Source organism: Protopterus annectens, chromosome 8.part0, assembly GCF_019279795.1.
Source record: "Protopterus annectens isolate FY-2018-M chromosome 8.part0, PAN1.0, whole genome shotgun sequence".
Taxonomy (NCBI): domain Eukaryota; kingdom Metazoa; phylum Chordata; order Ceratodontiformes; family Protopteridae; genus Protopterus; species Protopterus annectens.
In genome coordinates, this window is record NC_056741.1 from 1,755,481,016 (window position 1) to 1,755,502,122 (window position 21,107).

General features: G+C 40.6%; 1 protein-coding gene across 1 annotated transcript in view; it reads left to right on the forward strand.

Annotated features, from left to right (window-relative positions):
* The window catches only part of LOC122808557 (cytochrome P450 2C15-like), a 755,055-nt gene that overhangs the window by 621,121 nt on the left and 112,827 nt on the right, over nucleotides 1-21,107 (forward strand). Inside the window, exon 8 of the mRNA XM_044079512.1 lies at nucleotides 9,668-9,855. Within this exon, the coding sequence (XP_043935447.1) occupies nucleotides 9,668-9,855 (188 nt within the window). The remainder of the gene's footprint in view (nucleotides 1-9,667; nucleotides 9,856-21,107) is intronic.

A 21,107-nucleotide genomic window follows, 5' to 3' on the forward strand; every position in this document is an offset into this window, starting at 1 on the left:
TCATTGGCAGCAAAATATGATTTCAATGTGGGCAATTTAGAATTTGGAGCCTCACACCATACAGGGAGGTGTGTGGGCATCATACAATATAGATGATTGGTAGTGTTGGATTGTGTGGTGGGTACATGTCTCTGGGCAAAATGCAGAGCTATGTATGGGACGTGATTTTTTTGTGGGACAGATGCCCTTTTTTAAGGTGAGAGTGGGATGTTAAGAAAGTATTATAGGTAAGTGTGGTGAGGGAGGTTTGGTAGGAGAGGTTGAATTTGCAGACAGACAAGACAGCAGACAGGGCAGTGTATGACACATGAGGGGGGTAAACACCTTGACGGGAAGGGTGGTGTGGAATCCAAGGCTTATGAGCCTCCCAGATAGTAGTAGTGGCGCTGATGTCTCCACCCGACAGCAGTCACCACTACTCCTTCACAGCCCCAAAGGTGGCTGTGCTGGAGGGGCCAACTGCCCCTCTAGCTGTGCCATCCTGCCCTCCACCTGGCCCAGGGGATCATCCAGCTCCATCTGGAGGACACTGTGCACCATGCCATAGACCTCATCCCAGGTGTCAACATCCTCACTGTGCCCACTTGTGGGGGGCTGAGCCCCATCCCCTGCAGTGGTTCCACCTGAGGGTGGTGCAGGACCAGCAGATGAGGAAAGTCTGGGTTGGGTCCCAGATGAGCTGGGACCCAGTGCTTCAGCCAGGTGGGGTGGGAGAGGTGGATCCACTGGGATCTGCCTTCCCATATGTGCTATGGTGTAGAAATTAACAATGAATATTGTTTAGTCAAGCACAACACATTGCAACATTAGTCAAAATAGCATGCATGGATATTCCCATTTACCCAACACAGTGCAATTATAACAGTGCCATAGCAAACAGAATCCATGCATATATGGAATGGCATTCAAGGTTGCAACAACATGCCAGTTAGTGGTATGTCAGGCAGGCAATAAAATTATTATTCAACAGGGAATATTAGTATGCAAAGGGATTAAACAATGATAAACCAAATGGAACAATGGTCCCAACAGTAGAGGTTTGTTTACAAACATACCCATGTTGGTTTCAGTGTGATGGTTGGATCAATTGAGTGGTGGGGGAAGGGAACAGATTCAACTGACAACTGCTATCAAATATATCTGTCAGTACACTACTATTCACTACTCTACATTCTGACCATACTTACATTCTACCTGGGCCATGGGGCTGCTAAAGCACACCAACAGCTGTAGATATCAACAGAGCAATTGTACCCTTATTTTAGTTATACAGATCAGACCTGTTTCTTTACCAAATTCTTTACCTGTGGGTCCTGTACAGATGAACTGTGTGCACATTGCATTGCTGCTTCTACACATATTTCAGATTCACATATTAGTTGCAGGCCCTGGAATGTGTGTTGTGCCTTTCACATACATCTACTGCGACATTCTCTGTGTGAAAATTTCTTGGCGACTGAGGAAACTATCCGTGACAATGTGACACTGGGGATGATCACTTCAGCAGTTGTACACCTTTCATTGTTATACACATCATACTAGTATTTCTATTCAGATTTCTTTACCTGTGTACCCTGTATGGAAAGTGTTATGTGTTGCAGTACATTACTTTTTCTATTCAGATTGCAGTTTATAACTGTAGAACTAGATTGAAATGTTAGTGGCAGTCTCTGGATATGAACCATGGTGTGTGTGCAAAATTGAACTCGAGGCCTAATCCTTATCAGACTGAGCTACTGGAGAAGTATTGTGTGCTGTTTGTGACATTTATATCTATAACACATTTCTGTGCACAGTACTTTTTTTATGACATGTTGCATTATTTATTTCTCATTTTCAGTACACATTATGCATACACAACATACATTGGTGTCACTGTTTGTGAAACATGTGCACGTTAGCTGGATTGCACATATGACTGTTTTACAACTATCTACTGCAATTTAGATTCCTGAGTACACAGTATAAGTTTTAAGTCTGCACCTGTTAGCCTTATACATTTTTCAGTAAATTCACAGCTACATACAGCTTAAATTGAAAGATTAACACAAGACACTGCTGGCAGACAAACAAGTAAAACACATTCTGATGGCAATATGTACTGTTGCTTTTTTTTCACTTATTTGACATGCCCATTCTAAAGTATGCAGGCAAGCAGTGCTAACTCTGTTCACCTCAGTTAATGCATTCTGGAGGACATACACATTTCTAGTTTTCAGGTACAAGTGAGATGACACACACCAGTGTTTGGGATCACCTTTATTAGTTTTGGCATACATATCTGTGTACAACTCAGAAATCCACTGTTACTATTCCTGCATGATCTGCACAGGGGAATGCTTTACATTTCTAATTGTTACAGTAGCCCTGACATGACATTTTCTTGGCAGGTTCACTCAAACACATACATATTCTAATATTCCCTTCCTGCATATTGCACATTGTTTGCTACTGACATCTGTATTACACAGCAGCTGGGAATACTCCATTGTAACACTGGCAGCCTAGCACAGGAATTTATTTCTGAATTTTACAGCACAATTATATATGCAGGCAGTACTACCATTACTATAATTTTGATTTCTTACTGCTAATAGTAGGGGGTATTCTGTACTCATCATACTGCCGATGAAGCTGGGCCAGTCGCTGGGCACGACCCTCAACATTCTGGGACCTCTCTGCAGCAGCTGTACGAGTAGACATCACACATTAATTACACCTGCACAGTCACAAGTTGAACTTTTTCCAAACTTAAGTTAGAGATACATAAGATTGCATACTTACAGACAGGTGGGACATCCTGTGCTTGGGCTTCTTGGATCCACTGGCCCAAGAGTGCACCCCTCCTATGTTTCAGGTCATTATAATGGTGATGTACCTACTCACCAGTCCGGGATTTTCCAGTGGCACTGGTAAGAACATGTGCAAGTTGATCCCAGGCATTCACTTTGTACTCCAAGCCCTGGTACTGGCCCTGCAGCAGCCTGCCATCATGGTCTTTTACTAGGAGCCCAACCATGACCCTGGACTCCTGGATGCCCCAATGTTGTGCTCAAAAGCGAACACCTTCACCGACACCAGACATTTTGGTCCTGCTGTGAGCAAACCCAAATGGTTATGGCTGTATTCCCGCCTGTGCAGTTTAAATAGGCAGTTTTCCCACACTTTTTCTTGATTGGCTGGTTTTAATATGCTGAACTATGCTTAGCTCTTTGCAAATCCACATAGCAATGCTTACACCAGGTAAGCAGAGCTGAAAGCTGGTAAGCAATGCTTGCACTAGCTAAGCATTGCTTAAATCTATTTTTTCATTAAATTTATAAATTATTTTTTACATTTATATTTTACATATTCCCACCCGTACTGTGCTATACATGAGCCATATGATTGACATCTATCATTCAAATTCCTTAAAAGTTTATTAAATAATTTGACAGGGGGGATTGGAACCAAGTATGTTCTACATGCTATACCATGACAGTACCACTACAATGTAGCAGCAGCTTGTTGATGTTTTCTATCACAGTAGCACTTGTCTAGCATTTTCAGGATTTCAGCCAGGCTAAGCATAGCGGTGCGCCGCGCAAACAAGCTGTGCAATGCTAAAATGTGGGCTTTATTTGATGAAAAAAATAATTTATATTTTTTTAACTTTTATTGCTTTCCTCTTGCCCTACAGCTTCCATGCATTTAGGGCAAGGGTGCATACATTTTGGGGTGTGCACTTGAAGGCTGCTGCCTTCAAGATGTTTGTGTTTTGTTTTGCTTTTTTTTTCAGTGTCCGTGGACACTGAAATATTAGGTACTTATGTACTGCGGTGGTGGTGCTGCGGTAGCGTTGTCACCTCACAGTAAGACGTTGTCCTGTTCGATGCTCAGCTAGAGTGTCTTCTGTGTGGAGAAATGCGTGAATGGCCATACCTTCATTGAAAGTTGTGCATCAGGGATGGCAACTAGGCACTTAAAAATCTACTGCCAATCATTAGTGGACCGAAGTTCTGCTGTGGCAACCCCTAACCAGGAAAAGCCGAAAGACACAACAACATTTCAGTGTCTGCAGGCACTCTTTTACTATATAATATTAGAGCCAGGCTCTAATATTATATAACTTGACACAAATCTGTGTCACTAAGTGCCATACAGCACTTTCTAAGCGAAGGGGGCATGTTACATGTCCAGGCACTGCTGACACATGCCCCCTGCGCTCGGTCCTGGTTCATGTCCATTTAGATTAAATAGCAGTGCACCTTCATGCATATGCAAGGTGCCCTGCTATTTTAAATGGACACGAACCACTGTGTGGAAGAATAGTCTTATTCTTGCACAGAACTTCGTGAATCCTGGGGTGTCAGAATTACAGCTGCCTGTTACCTAAAATTTCAAAGTAATTGTACAAAAGTTTTTAGGAAGCAAGAAAATTTCAGATTCAAATAAGTATCCTGCTACTTTACCCACACCACTGCAGAAATTATATTTTTTTCCGAGGCCAAAAATGATTGTGTATTACAAAATAAAATAATAAAACAGTGTAAGAAACTACTCTGTGTGGAAGATTGTCAGTCCATATGTCTCTAGTTAATCACTGTATATTAATCAGATCAGATAATAGTAGAAGAAGTAGTGAACTTAAACTCGTCTTAAGAAAAAAAATAATAATAAAAAATATCTACTTGTACAGCATTACTAAGTATTCAAAAGTAATCCAAGCAAGGCAGTCAGTCTGTTTCCAGTTGAAAATCCTTTATTAAGTACACAGACAAGTGATCCAAGTAAAACAAAAATAGAGTAATAGTTTCCTCACAAGTATATATATATATATATATATATATATATATATATATATATATATATTTTTTTTTTTTTTTATCAGGCAAGGGAGTGGTTTATTGTTCTGTAAAACAAAATGATATTGGTACACATGTTAAATTCACATCCCTTCCCCATCATTTTGACATTTGAGATGGTCCTGCCATACTTAGTAGCTGTCATAATAATACAACCCTTAAAATTTATAATGATGTGGTACCTCTTATTTAACCAGATTATTAAGTATATTATTAAGTCTGTGATTTTATCCAAGACAATATACTACATGGCTGGAAATATGTCAACCTTATTCCATTTGGCAATCAAAAAATATATACAAATATATACGTATATACTTTGCATGTAAAAAATCAATTGTAAAAATCATATTCTATTTTCATAACGTATTGTTAACAAAGATCACTTTCATCCTTCTAGTTTACCTCTTCCCATAGCTATACTTCAACCACTTTCTTAGATATGCAGATTTCCAAGAACACCAACAATAACAGAATCACCACCGATCTATTCAGAAAACCAACAAGGGTTAACTTATTACTCCACAGTAAAAGTCGACATCCTACAAAAAACAAGTATAATCTTGTGAAGTCCCAGGGCTATAGATTAGCTAAAATTACCACAGAGATGGGACCATTTTTGAGAAACCTGAACAACTTAGAGAATGATTTTCTAGTGAGAGGCTATGAAAGTCAGATGCTAAAAAACATCCTGGGACCCATTATAGAACTGAAAAAGACTGAAGCACCTTCACTCAACCTTCCCAGTTGGAAAATGTTAAGAACTTCCATAGAGAATAACAACAACTGCAAAAATAGCTGCATCCTGACACACTTTGGATTATCACAGTATCAAAAATGTTATTGAAGAAAACTGGGACATTGTCACAGGAAACCCTTTTCTGATTAACATCTTAGGTGAAACCCCATCCTTTGTTTATAGGAAGGCCAGGAACATTAGAAGTTTTGTTGAATTTAAACCTTGACCATATGAGAGAAACACTAAAAGATGTGAAACTAATTATACATTTTGTGTATTTATACAGCAAGGTGATAGTATTTATTGACCTTATTTAAATAAAATCATTAAGACCAGTGCAGGGGATGACTGTAACTCTACAAAAGTAATTTACAGGGCACAATGCAATGAATGTGATGCATTCTGTGTGGGCAAGTCTGTAAATAAACTCAAGCATAGGATTTCATGTCATCTGTCAGAAATCCACTTTGGATGTAAAAATAATGCACTAGCCAAACACCCTTTTCTTCATAAAAGAAACACAGGTTTTAAGTTCCAGATCCTGGATCACATAGACATGGGTGATCTTGAAGGAGACATCCTGAATATTCTGGAAAAACATGAACTCATGTGGCAATTAAAGCTGAACTATTTTAGGAAGCCTGGACTATACTACTGTTCAATTAAAAGTGTAATGGAACTTAGAAAATTGCCACATTGTTTACATGACTAATTTTATTTTATTTTTATTATATTCTACCAGTTGGTTTTAAATACCATTTTAAATCAGTTGTAATTTAAGTGTATATTTTGTTTCCATCATCATACATTTTTTCTTATTATTTTTTCATTTTCTGGTTCTCTTTTTTCCACTTTATTCAAAATGATGTGTAATAACAATAGTAACTAATTATACAATAATATTTTAGAGATAGTTTTTAGGGTTCTTGTACACAGACTTGAAGTCTAGAAGGATGAAAGCAATCTTTGTTAACAATAGGTTATGAAAATAGAATATGATTTTTACAATTGATTTTTTACATGCAAAGTGTATATGTATATATTTATATATATTTTTGATTGCCAAATGGACTAAGATTGATATATTTCCAGCCTGTAGTATATTCTCTTGGATAAAAATCACAGACTTAATAATCTGCTTAATAATCTAGTTAAATAAGAGGTACCACATCATTATAAATTTTATTTAAAGTACATAAGGGTTATATTATTATGACAGCTACTAAGTAGGGCAGGACCAGCTCAAATGTCACACTGATGGGGGAAGGGATGTGAATTTAACATGTGTACCAATAGCACTTTGTTTTACAGCACAAAAAACACTCCCTTGCCTGATAAAACGTATATATATATTTAGAAAGCTTGTGAGGTAACTATCACTCTATTTTTGTTTTACTTGGATCGCTTGTCTGTGTATTTAATAAAGGATTTTCGACTGGAAACAGACTGCCTGCCTTGCTTGGATTACTTTAAAAAACTTCGTAATTCTGTACAATTATATATTTTTTATTATTATTATTTTTTTTACTTAAGACGAGTTTAAGTTCGCTACTTCTACTGCTATTATCTTATCTGATTAATATACAGTCATTAACTAAAAATATATGGACTGAAAATCTTCCACACAGATAAGTTTCTTACACTTTTGTTTTTGGACCCAATATACTTGTTTAGTGAGTTGTTTTGAGACTTCGGGGATACCACGGAGATTACAAAATAAAATAATCAGATTACAGCACATCAACAGACCACATGCTTCACACTGAGAAAACATTACATAATATAAAAAAATATGATGCATTTTCATTTAAATGCAAAGTATGAACTCATGTGAAATACTGAATTAATACTTTTTACTAATTAAACCACTACAGAACATTCAGTACATGCATAGTTAGGTAAACCACCTCACTAGAATTTATTGTGCATAACAGTTAAAATGTGATTATTACTTATACGATGCTTTACAACATCAAAGAACAGGAATCAGTGAGTACTTAAGCATGACTTTTATGAACAATAATATGAGTAACTGTTCTGAAAAAAAAATATATATATATATATATATATATATATATATATATAATTTAAAGGTGAGGAGGAATGTCAGATGAACAATGGCTGTAGATCTTGTACCACAAAGGACAGCCCACAGATATTTCTGCATGCATCAAATATACTCTATGTGTCTTTGTATGAAAGGAAACACTAACCTAATTGTTATGATCTATAGTTCTGGACGAGATGCAGCATCTTTACCTGCACAGCCATATCCTGTCCATGAGCATGTCAAATGGGGTTCCTTATTACTGCAGCCAGCGGGTCATTGTGTTACTCATAGTGGGATCATGTTGTGCAGAATGTAACATACAGTAAACATCCTGCATGCAGTAGCTTGGTCATACTGAAACACAGCCCTAAACTCACTCAGGCACATAAAATGACTCTTCAGGAGGTCAAAGGCCCTCCTGATGACAATACAGATTTGGGAGAGAGCCATCTTGTAGGTCTCTTCTGCAGCTCCAGTCAGATTTCTCAGTGGTGTTGTGAGACATACTTTCAGTGGATATTTAACATCACCTAAATGAGAGAGAGAGAGAGAGAGAGAGAGAGAGAGAGAGAAAACAAAAACAAAGAAAAGTTGGTTTGGTATTCAGCAATACATTTTACTATGAATAACTACTTAAATACAATAGAAAAATGAAAAATAATACATTCTTACACTTACTAACAAGATGACCACTGGGCATCATACCATGCAGGAAGAGGTAGTAGAGTGAGCTACTGTACCAGATATGGGAATCATGTGCACTGCCAGGATGCTGACCAGAGACATTGTTGATGCACCCCCATGCATCACACACTACCTGGCTATTGATAGAATGGTAGCTCATCCTATTGTGGTACTGCTCATCCCTTGGGCCAATAAGGGTCCTAATTACAATATGGGTGAAACCTATTGCACCTAGTACCTCAGGGGAACATGCCACCCCATAAATGGTATGAATAGTCTTGGCTTAGTTCTGAGGTGGCACCAGGAAAAAGATTTACTGATCCACATTTGCCCAGAGAACATCTAAAAACTGCTGCAATATTCATAAGGCAGATGCCTGTGAGTTACCCAACATGTCCCCAGTCTGTTTCTGGAAGATCCTGTGGCAAGTCTAGTGAGTGCTATACATACCTTAGTATCCTCAGGAATAGGAAGCCCATGCATTCCTCCAATAACCCCAAGGGAGTCATACACACTCATTAAGAACCTTATAATATTCCTGTCCACTCTAAACCTATCTAGTATCTCCTGATTGTCAATATTGTAATGAGTTATTCTCTATTTATATTTCCAACTTCTTGAATGGAGAGCACCACTGGGTACAAGCAGTTTGGGCTCAGCCAAGACAAGCAGTCACAATGGGAAATAGCAAGAACAGCAGCAAGTGACAGCATCTTCACAAATTGCAGTGTAGGTAATATAGTGAGACTCCTATTATCAGCAGAAAAGTAGGAAAATGTCACTATGAATAATTAAAAGGTGAGAGAATGTTTCATTAGCAGATACTGTTTCACATCATTCCTTATTTACATGTCATTATGACTTCATTTGCTTAGGTTTAATTGTGGCCATCACTCGTTTGCTTAAGTGGTGTCTATGAATCATTGCTTCACTGTTCTCATTTGCGGTCAGTACAAATAGCCTTAATGCATTTGTGTAATGACTATAAATGCTGCCTTTTATCTCTAAGTGTGCATTGGTAGAGAACTGCAAGTTCTGCCATAATTTTCTAGTTAATGTTAAAAGACTCTCCTGAAGGTAGTTCTAATTGTGGCTTATGTATTATAGGTTCATAGGTTCATAGGTTCATACTAGGCTATCTGCCCTAGAGCATTTATAAGCCTAGCCAGATGTGTATTAAGAATATTTTCTTCAAATGCAGTGTAGTAATGGACACTGCTTTGGATTGTTTTGGGTGGATTATTTGACACTGAAGACCCAAGCACTGAAAACTATAAAAGAAAGTCATGCATAAAAATTTATTTTATAAACACTCAAATGTATACATTTTATTATTTTTTTTTTTTGCAGAAAAGTGTTACAAGGAAATTGAATCTATCACTAATGGCAAGGAGTTTGTGTCTTATGATGACAGACTAAGGATACCTTATACACAGGCCGTTATTCATGAAGTCCAGCGTTTTCGAAATGTAATTCCTCTTGGTGTTCCACATGCTACAACAAAAAAAGTATTGTTTAGAGGATATACAATTCCTCAGGTAAGGTATCCTTTATCCATAAATGTCTATCCTGTCTTTTGAAATCCTGAGTCAATATCTCATTATTTTCATTGTTGTGGCTTTATAATTTATATAATTAAAATGAATATCACACCATTATCAATTTTCCCTAGTGCAGTCTGCCCATCTTGATTAATAAATGAGTAAAGTTGCATCCTCTTTACCTAAGAACACCTTGGGAGACTAAATATAGAAATTGTACTACTCAGAAAGCATCTGTTAATTCAGTTTTCACTTTGAAAACAGACAACACTACTTATCTTAAATGACAATAATGAATTGTTGTATGGATCTAGCAAATAATGTGCTCCTTCATTTAGAGATGACAAAAGTATATATTGCTAAGAGAAAAGAAGTTGCATCACAACTTTGGTTTTCAGAAGCAGCACAATGTGAAATGAAAAGCCAGCTTCACATCTCTTTTGCTATTTTACTGTCTACTTCTGATGGCTAGCCTCTAAAAAGAGTTACCAACTCTCTTGCAAATGTGCAAAGGAAATAGTTAAAAGAGATGGACACTCTAGCCCAAGAAACCAGTACAAAATGAGATTTGCTTTACCAGAATTTTAAATGTAATTCTGACTCAGATCTAACTCAGATTAAATATTACTTCAGCTTGTTGTTGCTTAGATGTTCCATGAGGTCTTGCATTTTTACATCTTGATGTTCTCTTACATTTCCTTGAATTTAGAAACATGACTTCCACAAGGCTACTGCAGAGATGCCAAGGTGTGCAATGCAGCTTGAAGATAATCATCAATCAACTACCTCAAGGCCCAAACTACAACTGTTCAAGAAACCCTCTCGCAAACAATAACAGGCTCAGTGATGAAAGAGTAATTTCTGCAATTGTGGACAGGAAAGCCAGAGAGAGAAATAGTGAGCAGCATCACGTATATGTCTAAATGTTTGCATATGTACTACAGTGTGATGCAATGGGTACATGTGGAAGCCACAATAACTGCCTCCCAGCAATGATTATGTATGCTTTCATTGCTTTAAATGGAGGAGTAAATGGGAATACAGGAAAGTAGGGAAAGGGAGAAGAGCAAGCAGCTGGACATATATAAGGACTTGGGGAAGGTAAATGAAGGATTGGGAAGGGGAGGAAAGGTATAATTTTTGACAGAAATGTACCAATTTTTTTTAAGATAGATGAGTATGGATCTAATGGGATAGCAGGGGATGGAAAGAGAGAAAAGTAATGAAAGTAGTTGCACACAAATCAAAATAAAACACAAACACCAAAAGGGAGGTGCTGACATAAGAGGGATGCTCACAATGGAATTACTGTCAGAAAGACAGAGAGAGGACAATTGATGGTGAGGAGGACCAAGCAATAAACAAGAGAGAGAGGTGATACACAAGGAAGGACAACAGTAGGATGGGGTAACAGCTTTAGACCTAGAAAGAGGTCTGTCTCTACTATGACTGTCTCTGCACTGGCCCCTGTCTGATGTGATGATGATGAATGCTCAGGGCAGCAGTGCAACTCTTGAAGCCAAATGATGATCCAATCCAAGTGGACAATGTGGATTCATAGACAGCCATCTAGTCAGCAGTCCTCCACCTCCTGCATCACTTCTACCAACTCCCACCAGATGATAATGTGTGACCCCCCCCGGCAATGTCATTGAAGGAACAAAGCATTTTCCTCTGAAGACTGACTTCCAGAGGCCACTGGTGATGCCTCTGGGTCACCTCCCTCTCTACCAGACTGGACATCAGACCTGGATCCAGATGGAGCACTGGTTGAAGAAGGCCAGAGCTGATGGAATGGTAAGGTTCTATGCCACTCCACTGACACAGCCATGGAAGAAGAGCAGAACATGGTAACTAAAAAACATAGAAATAAAACAACAAACAACAAATAAAATATAAAAAAGAGAAATAGAGACAAGGAGAGGAAGAAGGAGAGAAAAAAACAATAGCATTAGTGCCATGAAAGTATCAAATGGCCACTCAGAATTCTACCTACTGCTGGGCTACACAGTCACATAAATATAATACTACCTCAGCTCAGATAGTTCTGTCCTGGTACATAACCTCAGTTGTTCCCATTTTAGAATGGGGGGGGGGGTTGAAATGCCTCTGCAGACAGAACTGTGTGTGGTGAGATAGAGGCCATAGTTGTAAGGTGGAGATATTGGGCATAATATGCTGTGATGTATTTTTGGTGTAGTGGTCCTATGACCACCAGGAGGAACATGTTCAAACACATACTATGTGTCTTGCACAACTGTAAAATGTATGCATCACAAAATCTCTTTGAGAGCATGCTGCCAAAGACAGAGAAGCAAATGTGTCATAGCTATCAGCAGAAACTTTGAAAAAAAAGTTATTTTTGCTGCATATCAGTACACGACTATAGCATCAAAGACAGGGATATATTAGGTGAAGGTGTCACAACAGGGGCATATGATGAACTGATATATTGACTATATGCCAGCAAGGGTTCTATTATGCCTCTTATCATAGACCCAAACCCAATGGCCCCATAGAATGCACATGCCTCCCAACATGCCCCCCACCCTATACCCCACCCATGTACTGCCACTACCCACACAATTAATCCCTAGTCTAATTCCACTCCTGTCTGACTCTCATCAAACACTCACCCATGGACATCTAAAAGCTCCTTGCACAGCCAAGTATATCCAAACTCAGCCAGTGTGAACATCACAGGAATGCAGCAACTACCCTGCAGTGCAAGAAAACACAGCTAAACATTTTACAAATAAGAGCTATATTTTTATTTATTTAGTCTTTGTTGACTGAATTAGTGCCACTAGGTTAGTTGCCTCATTTCAGTGAAGACCCAAAGTGGTATTTATGCTACTACAGGAAATGTGTATAGGACATCAGGGAACTTATCCTACTCTTACACATCTTGACTTCCTGTTTCCTGTTCAGGCATGGAGGTAGCCAGGAGAAAATTGGGAGATGGCTGATTCTGTTTTTGCTGTAAATGGAGTGATAGTTGCTGAAAATATAGCTGAAATGGTAGAATTGCTACCAGAAGTTTTTTTCTGATGATGTTGGTGCAGAAAAAAAACAGTGACAGTGGAGGAAAAGGAGATTGTAGCTGTAACTGAGATGGATTCAGAGGAAAACTTTCAGAGAAGATTGAAAGAGAAACAGTTACCTCTGAAAAATGCATAATCAAAACCCTCCAATCGGGGGGTGGGGGGGTTGCGGGATGATTATTTTGAAGAAATGATAAAACAAAGTGAGCCAGAAAGTGCAGCAGCAATTTCATGGAGTGCCATCATGGAACATATAGAAAAAGAAAAAGGAGAAGATGAGACTATGCCAAAAAAGTTCCAGAGACAAAAACTTATGCATAAACTGTTGAGTCCACTTTCATTCAAACTAAAGCCATTAAACCCCTTAATGATATACTTGGCAAGTGGAATGCATCAGAACTAGCCAATCACACAGGGTACAACTACACCAGAGTACAATAAAGTATGCATACACCTTACAGTCTGATTTTTCCCCCATACTCTGCATCACTGGAGTACAGACTTGGGACTTGTAAACTAGAGAATGCTAGGGCCTGATGCAGGTCTGCTACATATGTATGTGCTACCAGGCGCTACATGAGGTGGAGATTGTAGAGTGGATAGGGACATACTACAACAACTCAGTGAGCTCTGCATCCCAGTGGAAACAATGGTATGTTACTCCACCAGTTCCTGGATGCTATACATACCACCACATACACATTATTTTATTCACACCCCTTTTGATGAGAGGGGGACAGTATTTGACCCTTCTATCATGTGTCTATCTATCCTGACACTACTGGATGAAATTTTTTACAATGTGTGTGCTGGCAACCTGGCAGCAGCAGAAATTCCATATCTGGATCTCATCGTATCAGCTGCGCGCCAGATGTTTGTTGGGGGGGTGACATCCCACATGGCCATTTACTTGGGGATGCTGGCTATGCACTGGTACTGTGGATGATGACACCAATCAGAAATGCACGCACAAACACACACACACGCACACACACACACACACACACACACACACACACACACACACACACACACACACACACACACACACACACACACACACCAAAGAATGCTATAATGAGGCACACGCACAAACCAGGAACATCACAGAGCGTGTGAGTGAGGTGTTGAGGTCATGGTTGTGGTGCCTCAATATATCTGGTGGAACCTTGCAGTACTCTCAAGCCACATGTGCACAGATGTTCATGTGGAAACAGCTGCAGCAGGATCAGCAAAGGATACACAGCCCCTCACCAGTGTTTGGTCGCCACAGCCACATCACATCCAGGGGGGATCCCAAGAGGAATCCTGAGGCTGTCTGTCTGCAGATGTAGGTGAGTCCAATATGCCCTGGCCTTGGCCAAGAGACAATGCATAGTACATGAACTAACAACCTAGGGACTGACACCATACTCCAACTCACATACATATCAGTAAGAATGATGCCAGCCAGGCTATACAGCCTGTACTTCACCATGTATTACTGCATGCAGATAACTGTACACCATTTGTAAGGGTATGGTAGCATATGTATGGACCTGCTGCATGTATGCAATTGAATATAGTGGGCTATATATAATGTGCTACTGGGCTACTTGCAGAGATCTACAGTGGGCTACTGGGATACTTGTACAGATCTAACAGCCATTTGGGACAACAGGTACTCTGTTCACTAATATGTACCCCATAATAGCCACTAGACCACATGGCTGGAAAAACCATGACAGTAGTCCAGGAAGATGCCAAACAGTGGGATCACAGGACAGTTGCATGCCTGTCTATGCCAGCAGAGCATAGGTTGGTCATCCCCCACCCCAATTCCATACAACTGCTGCAAAAGTAAGTCTGCAATGATATATCAGCAGACCAGACAATTCCTCTATCTTGTTGATAGTGTGAGGAAGGCAACCTCACTGTCTGGTGGCTGGTGTGGCTCAGTGGACCAGGAACAGTAGCATGTGTGATGGTGCTGATGGTTCAAATCTGGCAGCATCCATCATCTTTACATATGAGATACTCATATCATGGCAGTCCCACAGACTGTCATAACCTCTCAATCTGTTACGGCAAGAAAGCTGGGCAAAGCCAAAGTGAATGGGGGCACAAAGCACCATACCTACAGACAGATATTATACATGATCTGAGCAACCTAGCAGGTGGCTAGTATAACAGCAGGCTGCAACAGGTCAGATTAGCTGCAGGATGTAAAGACCATAAGTTAAATGTGTCAGTAGGTACAAAAAGTCAGTGACCAATGTACAGTATAGCACCACAAAACCACAAATGTATAAAAAGCACAGCAGACATAAGGGATGAAATGTTAGACAGTCTGCAAAAACATGTACAGGGAGAGGTATGCTGACTGTCACCCTGTGTGTGGTGTTTCACCATGTACCCCAGTGACATCATACCTCTCAACCTCTTACAGCAGGAAACCTGGTCAAATAAAGTGAATAAAAGTGGAACCAGGGCACACAACTTGGGACAGGTTTTAAATATTTACTCCTACAAACATAGAATCCTGATAGAATAACAGGTCCTGCATTAGCATGAGTCTGCTGATGTGACTGGAGTCTGAAACTCAAATGTCTATCATTATTTATTTACTTCAATTTTCACTGTTCTGTCTCTAATATACCAGAAAACTACAACTTTATATGAAATGGGCCAAAGATATATGGCAAAAGTCTGGGCAGTCTGTGAAGCTCTGTGCAGTTCTAAAGTTTGAGTCACATATTAAGGTCAGCAAACAGCTGAGGAATGCCTTGGACAATATCAGAAAACTGCAGTACTGTGGAAACAGGTGCATCAGCCAATGGCCTGCAGCACACAATAGTCCTGGACTGGAGTACAGGTAGTTCTGGCTTGGAGTCACCTTGTAAGTACTGACAATCATAACTCTCAACTTCTCAGAGCAAGAAATTTGGACAAGGCAATAAATAATGGGGAAACAAAGGCCCAAAAATAAGGACTATTTTTAAATATTGCTCAAACAAACTTAAAAGGTTGCTAGAATAACAGGTTTTGCATTAGCATAAATTTTCTGAAAGGTAGAAAGTCTGAATCTCAAACATCTGTCATTTTCTGACCTCATTCCTCAAAAATTTGCCAATGATTTGCCAGAAAACCACAATTTTATGAGAAGCAGACCAGTAATAAGAGGCAAAAATCTGGACATTCTGCAAAAATCTGTACAGTCGGGAGGTATGCTAACAATCACACTGGGCATGCTTCTACACTTAGCCAGCTTGAGCCCAAGTCTGTTGCCTCTACCACCTAAAGACATGCTATCTGGAAATATGTCTATACATACATATAGCTACGTGTACATATCTGTTTCTCCCTATCCCCGTCACAATTGACTAGTGTCTCTATAAATATGTCGCACACACACACACACACACACACACACACATATATATATATATATATATATATATATATATATTTATATATATATATATATATATATATATATATATATATATATATATATATAATAGCAAAATGTATATATATAGCTATATAAAGTACAATGATACACAGACTCCCCACATACTTCTACATAACACATTCACATTATTGAAACACACAACTACATTTAAGGATACAACTCTGTTATACACATTGATACAGATATGGGCAGGAATGTATGAATGTTCCCACATACCCCTGAATGCTGGGATAATCTGCACATACACATCACAACAGCTGTCAGATGGTACCACACCAAGGCCACAACAGTACATAATCCACTCACCCACAGACCCCTGAGCCTGGAGGCTGTCACCCTACAGACAGACATAAGTATGCAGGTGGTGTAATGTACAATGGATGTAATGCATTCCTTGGACAGGCCATATTGTCCCTGGCACATGTCTGCCTATCAAACCGCAAACAACAACATATGGGCAGACTGGTAAGTGTACACACATAGCAGGGATATTACCAGGTATCTTACCCCCTAGGACACTATATGCAATAACAGTACCAAGCAGTATCATTGTAGGCCACAAATGTTATCTAACACAAGGCCACTTTGCGTAATCCACAAGCACTGTGCCTGCATCAACATATACAATAGACATAACCTGTAGCATAGGTACTGTGAGGTATAGTGTGCAATACTAGATAGGGAGAAGTTTTAATTTCACATACTCCGTTTCTGTGTAGTATCAATATATCCCTTCACAGCACTATAGACATTCTCATATGGGCTGTCTCTGGGAAATGGTATGCATTTTATGGCCCTCTGATTGGCTGCTGGCCTGTAAATTCCCAACTATGCGAGGCTTGTGGATGTCATCCACCTTAAGAGCACTGGCTGACAATCTAACAACAGATATACTCCGTGGTGCATGTGATAAATACTGCAAGCTATAGTGCATATGACTAGATAGGTAGGAGTTCTAATCTTATATTATCCAAATGTGTGTGTGTGTGTGTGTGTGTGTGTGTGTGTGTGTGTGTGTGTGTGTGTGTGTGTGTGTGTGTGTGTGAATATATCCCCATGCAGCACTTCAGACAAGCCTGTATGGACTATCTCTGTGCAATGGTTATGCATTTTATGCTCACTGACTAGCTGCTGACCTCAACATTGGCCTCAGTTACAAGGTCTACTGATGTCATCCACCCTAAGGGCACTAGCTGACAGGGTCGTCGTCGTGTCTTTTGGCTTTTTCTGGTTAGGGGTTGCCACAGCAGAACTCCGGTCTGCTAATGATTGGTAGTTGTTTTTTACGTGCCGAGTTACCAGCTCTGATGCACAACCTTCAATGAAGGTACACCCATTCATGCATGTCTACACGCAGAAGACGCTCTAGCTGAGAATCGAACTGGACAGCGTCTTACTGTGAGGTGACAATGCTACTGCAGCACCACCACCACTCCAGGGTAATACTAGATAAACAGAGTAGTGCATGTGATAAATACTGAGAGCTATAGTGTGTAATACTAGATAGATAGGTATTCTCATTTGACAGCATCCAATTTGCGTGTGTAAATATATCCCCATGCAGCACTTCAGACAAATCCATAGGGGATCTCTTTGTGCAATGGTTATGTGTTTTATGCCCACTGACTAGCTGCTGGCCTCAACTTTGGCCTCCATTACAAAGCCTGCTGATGTCATCCACCCTAAGAGCACTGGCTGATAGTGTAATATCAGATAAACAGTGTTGTGCATAAGTATTGCAAGCTATAGTGTGTAATGCTAGATAGGTAGGGGTTCTAATCTCACAGCATCCAACAAGTGTGTATGTGTGTGTGTGTGTGTGTGTGTGTGGGGGGGGGTTAATATATCCCCTACAGCACTAGAGATATGCCCATGTGGCCTGGCCCTGTGACTAGCAGCTGGGCCTAAATTGCCCTCCTTCAAATAAGTATACTTGATGTCTGCCACCATCTAGAGTTGTACATGCAGAATACCCAGGTGACATGTACCAAGGGTAGTAAAGTATGTCACAGGGTATGAAAGCATGATAACTCTGACTCTCCCCATTGTCTCTGACACACTGTTCTACACATATGCACCTAAAGATCTATGCACATATACTGGCATACCTTGCTGACATCATATCTCTGCTGTGCTGCCTTGCAATCTTGTGCCGCTGTATTGATGTTGTGCATCCATAGTTGAACCGCTTAGACTCCTGGGACAAAAACATACACAGGTCCATGACACACCTGTAATTCTGTAACACTACTGCCAGTGTACCATAAGGCAACAAAGATACACAACATTGGATGTGTAGACACATGCCAGCATGCAGTAATTGTTTTGGCCCACAACAACTTCCATGGCATAACACTACTGCACTACACAAACACATGTAAAGTTATATAGTCATCCTGTGCATCAGACACATATATGCAGGTCCTCGCATTGATAGCATGAATGGCAGGGATGTGGCACAGGTATCATCACATGCACAGGGTGGGGGTGGAAGAGAACTAGGCTGTGCCAAACAGTTGACAACATGTGTGTGAGTCAGAAAGGGGTGCTGGTTACATGGGCCATGAAGAGGTGCTGTGAGTGTTTGTAAGTAACCTGCATGTGGCAGTGGTGTTGGAGTGTGTGGGTGTACACATTCAAACCCAGTGCTAGCCCTGCACGTGTCTGGTGGACAGCTGTACATGATAGAGTGGACAGTTCACCATCTTCAGTCACAAACACGGGAACTGGCTTCATCAGGAGTAGCACGGTTAGCACCATGCCCAAGGTCAGATGCTAGTACCTGATGGTGACTGCTGTCTGCTGGACCTGTGTCCCCCACAGAACTGCCCAGGACCACATGCCCATGGCCTGCCATGTCATGGTGTGGACAGCACAACTCCCTCTTTAGTGCTGGAGGTACTGCCACTATGGTAGCTTGAGTGTGCATGGCCCTGTGTACTCCCAGCAGATGGTGTTGTTGGCCTACATCCTTGTGTCCAACACCCAACTCCAACCACATGTTCCAGCCCAGACAACATGTGTTCAAACACAGACACTGTCTCATCCCACCATCTGTTCACTATATCATTGAAACATTCCATGGCATCACCAATCCAGTGGAGGCAGTCACAGATGTCAGACTGTGCTGCATCTGTGACCCTAAGCATTCATCTGGTGTTGCATTCAGATCATGCCTGTGCCTGCATGACAGCCCAAAACATGAAGCCAGTGACCCATTATGTGACACTTGCAAGAGGAGGTGGATGGGCAGCAGTCCTCCTTCAAGCACCCCTGTCAGTCTGCCTGTGTCGGACCTCATCAGCTCTCTGCCTATGGCCAGTTTCTACACTCACTGACACCATAGTTCTCACATTGTCCTGTTCTATGTCACCACCATCTGACTGTCCAACATCTGTGGCCTCTGATGACTGGGTATGTGAGCGCATACTGACTGTGTGCTGGGACAATGGGGGCAGAAGAAGGATGTCAACCTCTGAGACAGATTCAGCCCCCAACAACCCCACCTGTTCCTCACTATGGCCACCATCATCATTAGAGTCCAATGAGACACTGATATCAGGTTGTGAGGGGGGGACAGACTTCAACCCCCCTGTTCACCTGTGAGAAGCAAGACAAAAGCAATACATTACCATCTGCACTATTATGTATGTTAATCCACACAGACTCGTACAGATGAGTATCCACAACTGCATTATATGTCCCACATCTTCTCATCTCTGATCCCATGCATAACACACAAACACAACAATATACACAGACAACCCAGGCCCTGTATAAGATGCACATCACCTACATCTGGGTAATGTTGCCAGTACAATACACCTGTGAGGTATGCAATATGACATTGTATGTGACAGAATTATACATAAAACCCACTCCACCTATCTTGACAATGATATGCCTGTTGTAGTAGCACTGCCTCAGGTATCTACCTTCTCCCTATTGTGTTTGAATGGGCATCTTGGAGGAATTGCCTCATGTATAGCAGGCTGTCTAGTTGCTGATAACTGTAATTGTAAAGATATTAATGTTTGTACCAATACACACCTGTCATTCCCTAGGCTATGAACTGTAGTTAACTGCTCTGAAATGGAACATACAGCTATTCTACTCTAGCTAAGCACAACAGTTGTGCATAAGGCAAAATGGCAGCTCTTAACATTCAAAGGGTATATGTGATCTGTAAAACAGTATCACACTTACCAGGTAAAGGACCATGAACTCCAGTCACACCTGATGGACCTATGAAAAGGTGAAGGAGAGGTATTGTCAGCAACACCAAATGTTGCAGTGTTACAAGGTAATATGTGCATATATCCACATGTACAGTAGCTAATGTATTATTGGCTATATTGATGACAGTCTGAGTATGGGTGCTCAACTGTGGGTATGTGGGTAAAAGCCAACCCCACCCAATGCAGATAGACCTGACACCCATGTATTGGTCTGTAGAACATGCCACAATAACTCATAATGTATTATACTGGTGAGCACAGTAAGCTTACCTGGACGCTCATCTGATGTGGACGCTGTGGCATCCACCTCCAGGATGTATGGCATGATGATTGGCTGGGAGCGGTTAGCTGATCATAGATTTACCAGGAATTCCTCTGTGGCTGACAGTGGTTGTTATGTTGCAGGCCCTCCACCAGTGGCAGCACAATCCCTGGCAACAGCAGCTGCCCCTTAATGTGTGGCATTGACCATATCTGTGGCCTGGTGTCAAACCTGCTCATAGGTCCTGTCCT